Raw genomic sequence first — 7,340 nt, forward strand, 5'->3', positions numbered from 1 at the left:
TATCCCTGATGAACACAGGTGCAAAAATCCTGAACAAAATGCTAGCAAACTGAATTCAACAGCACATTAGAAGGATGCAAGGCTGGATAAACATATGCAAATCAGTAAGCATGGTATAACACATTAACAAAGTGAAGGTAAAAAAACAAATGATCACCTCAATAGATCTGGGAAAAGAGCTTTACAAATTTCAAACTTTCCTCTTAAACCAGGAATAGGAAAAAGATGCCTGCTCTCACCACTACTATTCAACTTTTTATTATTAAAAGTCCTGGCCAGAGCAATTAGGCAAGAAAAACAAAAGGCATCCAAATTGGAAAGTAAAAAACAAAATTATCTCTGTTTGCTAATAATGTGATCTTATATACAGAAAACCATTAAAGAGTCCACCAAAAAAAAAGAAAAAAGAGCTAGGCATGGTGTGGCACACCCGTATTCCCAGTGATCAGGTGGCTGAGACAGGAAGATTCCGAGTTCAAAGCCAGCCTCAGCAACAGCGAGGTGCTAATAAGCAACTCAGTGAAACCCTGTCTCTACATAAAATAACAAAATAGGGCTGGGAATGTGGCTCAGTGGTTGTGTGCCCCAGAGTTCAATCTCCGGTAGCCCTCGAAAAAAGAAAAGAAAAAAGATGTTAAAAGTAGAAGAGAAACTATTAGGCAATGGGAAAGGGACCAGTTAGGGAATCAGGGGAAAAGGGAGCATGGAAATGTCACAGTGAAACTTATTAACTTGTACAATTAATATGTATTAATAGGAGTCCACCAAAAGTAATTCAGTAAAATTATAGGATACAAGACCGACATATCAAAATGAATGTGCCTCTCTATACATCAACAATAAACTATCAAAAAATTAACAGCACATCCCATTTATAATAGCACCAAAAAACAAAAACAAAAAAACACCTAGGAATAAATTTAACCAAGGCAATGAAAGACACTGAAAACTATAAAACAATGATGAAAGAAACTGAAGACAACACCAATAAATGGTTAGATACTGTGTTCATGGACCAGAAGAACTGATGTTATAAATGTCCATATTATCCAAAATGACCTATCAATTCAATGCAATCCTATTAAAATTCCAATGCTATTTTTCACAGAAATAGGAAAAAAAATCTCAAATGTATATGGAACTACAAAAGATCCTAAGTAGCTAAAGCAATCTTGAACAACAACAAAGCTGGAGACATCACACTTCCTAATTTAAATTATATTATGAAGCCAGAGTAATCAAAACAATAAGATACTGACATAAAAACATACATACAAATCAATGGAAGATTATAGAAAGCTCAGAAATACATGCAAACATATAATCAACTAATACTTGACACTGAGGAAAAGAGAGTCTCTTCGATAAATAGTGCTGAGAAAAGAGGATATTCGTATTCAATAAAATGGAACTGAATCCTTATCTTACAAAATACATGTAAATCATTAAACCAACTAGATTGAAAACTTAAACATAACAGCTGAAACCATGTAACTCAATAAAATACAGAGGGTAAAAACACTCCATAACACTGGCCTTAACAATGACTTTTCTGGGTATGATACCAAAAGTCCAGGTAATAAAGGCAAAAATAAACAAGTGGATTACATCAAACAAAAAAGTTTCTGACCAACAAAGGAAACAATCAACAAAACAAAAAGGCAATCTACTGAATGGGAGAAGGTATTCACAAACCATTTATTAAAGAGCAATATCAAAAACATAAGGAGCTCATACAACTCAATGGCAAAAAATAAACGTCAAAAAACAACCTAATTAAAAAGTGGATAAAGAACCTAAACAGATTAATCTTCCAAAGATGACATGCAAATGGCTAAAAGGTATATGAAAAGGTGCACAACAACACTAATGATCAGGGGAATACAATTCAAAACCACAATGAGGCATCACATAACCTGTTAGGAAGACTATTATCAAGATGTCAAAAGATGATGCACACTGGCAAGGATGGGAAGAGAGAAAGTTATACACTACTGGTGGGAATGTGTACTGGTACAATCATTATGGAAAAAACAGTATGAAAGTTTCTCAGAAAGTAAGCAATAAAATTATCAGATGACCTAGCAATTACATACATGTCAGAGTATTTATCCAAAGAAAATAAAAATCACTGTCTTAGCCTTAGATGGCGCCCGCCTGTAATCCCAGAGGCTCAGGAGGCTGAAACAAGAGTCCAAAGCCAGTCTTAGCAACAGCAAGGCGCTAAGCAACTCAGTAAGACCCTGTCTCTACATAAAGTACAAAATAGGGCTGGGGATGTAGCACAGTGGTTGTGTCCCCCTAAGTTCAATACCCAGTAACCCCATATACCGAAAAAAAAAAAAAAAAAAACCAAACACTATCTTGAAGAGTTATCTGCACTTTCATGTTCACTACACTATTCACAATAGCCAGATTTGGAAACAACCTAAGTGTTGTGTTTCTTTTTTTTTTTAAGAGAGGGGAAGAGAGAGAGAATTTCAATATCTATTTTTTAGTTATCGGACACAACATCCTTGTTTGTATGTGGTGCTGAGGATCGAACCCGGGCCACACGCATGCCAGGCGAGCGTGCTACCGGTTGAGCCACATCCCCAGCCCAAAGTGTTGTGTTTCTAATGAATGAATGGCTAAAGAATATGTGTGTAAACACACATATATACACACACAAATGAATTATTCAGGCTTTAAAAAGAAAATTTTGTCATTGGCAACAACCTAGATGAATATTACGTCCTGGAGGACATTATGCTAAATGATATTAAGCCAGACACAGAAAGACAAATACTGCATGACCATCACTTATATGTGCAATCTAAAAATCTTAACTCATAGAAATAGAGAGTAAAGGGATGGTTTCCAGACATCAGGGGATGGGTGAAAATAAGACATGTTGGTCTAAGGATACAAACTTTCAGTTATAAGATAAATAGATAAATTCTGGAGACCTAGTATAGAGTGATAATAGCTAATAATAATATATTTGCTATACACTTGAAATTTGCTGAGTAGATTATAAGTGTTCTTATCCCCCCACACACACACAATGCTAACTATGAGGTAATGGATATGTTAATTTGTGGTAACCATTTTACAATGTATTCATAGTATATCAAAACATCATTAAATACAATTTTTATTTTTTCAATTATATTTAAATAAAGGTAGAAAAAACTAATCCCAGTTCTAATCTTTAATCATAATATGATAAAAATTGTTATTCTACTGGCAAACACTTCACTTTGCCCTAATGCCTAATATTTTATAAGTTCTTTAATTTAACTCTCAAATCTCCATATACTTCCAGGTTTTATTAATAATATATATATAATAAAGAGTTATAACAATCAATGTTAACAATATCAGTGTTTTCCTTCCATTCACTTTTAAGAAAAGTTTGTATCATTTGGCATAAAGGAAAAGAATAAATCTAGGGAAACATAACTTCAAATTCTTCTTTAAAGATGTAAACATGCCATTTAAATCCTCTCTATGAGTTCCATGATCTTATGGTTCATTTCTGCATTTCTTCAACAAATATTCACTGGAACTTTCCAAATGTAAGATTTTGAGGTACATAGGTATATAAGTCATAGTCTCTACCCTCAATGACCATGAATTAACTGAAACAAAAGTCATTTAAATCCTAATGACAAATAGCACTCTCATTTCTAAACAGATACATTATAAGGCAATATTGGTCATTTTTATCCACAATATAAGAAATTCTATCATTAAAAACATGGTAGTGGGTTGTTAACAAATCCTACTGGCTCAGAGATTGAGATCTCTGGTTGTTAAGTGTGAATGATTCATGCTGGACCATCGTACCTTCTTATGGAATAGACACTGCAAGAAATCCCTTAGAGTGCGTTGGGGATGTGGCTTGGTAGAAGAGAACTTGTCTATGTTGAGAGCTCTGAGTTCAATTCCCAACACCACAAAATAAAGAAATAGAACAAATTGGCCTGTACTTCCTGTACTTTATCTTATTTTTTCTCTCTTCCTAAATTAGAAAAAGCTTCTTTTTCCCACCTCTCCCCTCTCTTTTCCTACCCTTCAATAGACTTTAAAAAGGATTAGAGTTCTTTATCTAATGGAGATTTAGAAGTCAGCTTCACTGGTACCAACACTACACTAATCTTACCCAAGTGTAAGATTTTTTTCAATTCTATATTTAGTGCTACTCTCTGTAATTCAAGGGTTTTTTGTTTTGTTTTGTTTTGTTTTGTTTTGTTTTTAAAGAAGAAAAGGGTGGCACACCCAAGTTAAGCTGTCATTCATCAGTATCCAAGTGGGCCTGGATCTAGGACCTGACTCTACCCCAAGAGATTAAAAAGTCCAGAGCTGCTCAAGTCTCTTATATAAAATGGCACTGTATTGTATGTAAGTTATACAAACCTCCCATATACTTTAAATCATCTCTAGATTACTTAAAATACCTAATATAATGTAAACAGTTGTATAGGATGTATACTGTTCAGGGATTAATGTCCAAAGAATAATGTTCAGAAAAGCTATATGTTCAATACAGATACAACATTTCTGTGGAGGAGAGTACTATTTTCAATTCACCATTGGTTAAATGTATGAAGTCAGAACCCAAAAATATTGGGTGCCAACTTGTTAAGTTTACTGTTTATTGTTTTTCAATTCTATTTTTAATGCAAGCACCTGACAGTCCACACTTAGGCAGACATGGAGAAAGAGATTCACTCACTTCTTGATATCTCAAGGTGCCTGCCCTCTTTCTTTGCAGAAACAAATTCAAGAGTTGCAATCTCTTACACCTGCCATCTCTATTCTGTCTAGAAGATACTGCCTATTCAAACCCACTTAAGAGCCAGGCTGTAATAATGAAGCTGGAGAAACCTATCCCATCTAATCTGCAATCAACCCCAACACAGATTGGTCCAGGTAGAATCATACTGTTTCAAACATTTTCATACAAGAGAAAAAAGTCAGAATTTACCTTTCCTGTTTTAGCATGAGCTTATGCTTACTGCTTTCTACTCTAAGGCAGAACTGAGAGAAGGAAAAGGGCGTTTTCATTAAACTATTAACGTACTTACAACTTCAGATTTAAAGAGCTAGGCATATGAAAATAAATGCTTGACTTCATATCACCCCACATGACAAGAGGTGAGCATAACGTGCCTCTGTATCGTTCTTATAAACTAAAACTGTGGTGGAGTTGACTCAACTCAATTCTTTACAGATACTAATGATAGACTCAACCTTATAGTAGTGGGTTTTCTTCAATTTTAAAAAAATCTTATTTTACCATTGTTTGTTTACCAAAATTAAGGCCACCAAACACTGAGTTTTTTTTTTTTTTTTAAATAGCCTGCACAACTGACAAACATCACCAGGTGGGCAGGGAAGCACATTTCCCCTTTAAAGCACCTCGAGTCAACTCCATGTTAACACAATGGAGTCAATAACTACACATTATTAAACTTCCTCTCGGTACAAAACATTTCAGAAATGAATATACACTTCTGAAAACAACGACAATCAGTACACTTGAAAAACTCGGGATGGGGCCGGAGAGAGGAGATATTCCTTTTAAATTTGTCGTATGTGGTTAAGAGGAAATGTCCGATGATGTCATCCCTAGATACTCCCTAGTGATGAACACTAACTACTGGCCTTTAATAGGGGGACCATTTTCCTGCAAACCCATGGCGGTCACCGAGCTTTGCTCAACGGTTTTCCAGACGAAGTTAGGGCAAACAAACCCGGCAGGGGAGCGAGCCGCGGACCCCAACCCGACTCCCGGGCCGCGAACCGCGGGGCCCGGCAGGCAGCGAAGGGCCTAGGAGCGGCCGGCTGCACCTGCTCCTCGCGCCGCCGACGGCCCAGGGGCAGACCGGGGCCGAAGGGCGGGTGTTCCCCATCCAGGCCCAGTTCGGCTCCGGGCCCCCCGGCCGCCTCCCCGCCCCCCACCTCGCCCCGGCCCCCGGAGGAAAAGACAATACATTTTAACGCCATTGGAGCTACTGCTGTGCTGCGGAGGCTGCTTCTCCGGCTCCGGGGGGAGCGATTCTCGCCGCGATTCACCCTGAGACTCTGCGGGCAGCTGATGAGGGCTGTCGTCGCCAGCGGCCCCGACCACCTCGGGCTTGTCAGCGTCCGCCATCCCGCCGCCGCTGGCTCCGCCTCGGCCGCCTGCGCTGAGGGGCTCCGAGCGCGACAATGGCGGCGGCCGGGGAAGCGGTAACGGATCCCGATTTGAAAAGGCCCCGAGCGCTCAGTTGCCCGGATCTCGCGAGATCCGGTCGAGGCTGGGCGACTGGGAGATAGTGAGAGCTGGGTGCGGGGGGTGGGAGTGCCGTGGGGGAGGGGAGGATGAGACAGGAGGTTGGAACCCGGGTCAGGGACGCCTTCACTGCCTCGACCCTGCACCAGCAGGAAGGGATTGACCAGTCCCGAAGCCCCTAAGGAAGTAGGTTCTGACCACCATCCCCCTTGTCACCTGGCACCCAATGGGGTCTTCTCTTACAAAACCAGTTTAGAAGCCTCTGAACCTTGACACACAGATTATTCAATTCATTCGAGTAGGGGAAGTTTAAATTAGAAAAGCACACACCTTACTGTATCTAAAGACATCTGCATATCTTCAGACCCCCTTGGAAGTCCTTTGAATGATGCAAATAAATCACTTATCATTTCAATACCCAGGCACCCTGTGGATATTCAATATGTAATTATTGGTGACTGACTGCAATTCACCAAATTGAATGACTTTCAATTTCTTTGAGGATTGGTTGTTCTTGTGAGAAAAAAAATCTTTGGAACTCAGTTTTCAGTTTAAAATAAGATTGAAGTAGTTTTTTTGGTTTGGTATTTGCTTTTTTTTTTTTTTTTTTTTCTTTTAATTCTCTGGGCGGTGATCAATGGGAGGAATCCATAATTTTCGTAAGAAATCTTCTACTACATTGGCTGATAATGGACATTTGGGGTTTGGGTTATGTGTTTATTATATGCTGTTGGAAATTATATGTGAAGCACTTATAGGCTTTCAAATCTAATTATCATGTGAGATTTTAAAATATAGTCATAGATTTTTCCCCCTAAGTATGAGGAAAAACCCATTAAACTTAACTCCTAACTCTTGAGTACTATAATTATATTTCACACTAAAATAACCTTTTTCCACTGAAAAGTTCAAAGACGTTCCCAAAGGTTTCCTTTCATAAATGAACAAACATACAGTTTGTGTGCCTTGCAAAATATTACGCACACATTATCGATGAAGTTGTAGCTAGAAACTAATACTCAACACTTAATTTCCTCGATAGATAGGTATCTGTCCTCTACCCAAAAAAAAAAAAAAA

General features: G+C 38.3%; 1 protein-coding gene across 1 annotated transcript in view; it reads right to left on the reverse strand.

The window, feature by feature from the left end:
• Positions 1–6,177, reverse strand: part of Myef2 (myelin expression factor 2) — a 35,978-nt gene extending 29,801 nt beyond the window's left edge. The window contains exon 1 of the mRNA XM_076848548.1: positions 5,982–6,177. Coding sequence (XP_076704663.1) covers positions 5,982–6,142 — 161 coding nt within the window. The 5' untranslated portion in view covers positions 6,143–6,177. The remainder of the gene's footprint in view (positions 1–5,981) is intronic.
• Between the last annotated feature and the right edge of the window lie 1,163 nt (positions 6,178–7,340).

The sequence above is a fragment of the Callospermophilus lateralis genome, chromosome 3, assembly GCF_048772815.1.
Source record: "Callospermophilus lateralis isolate mCalLat2 chromosome 3, mCalLat2.hap1, whole genome shotgun sequence".
NCBI classification, from domain to species: Eukaryota; Metazoa; Chordata; class Mammalia; order Rodentia; family Sciuridae; genus Callospermophilus; species Callospermophilus lateralis.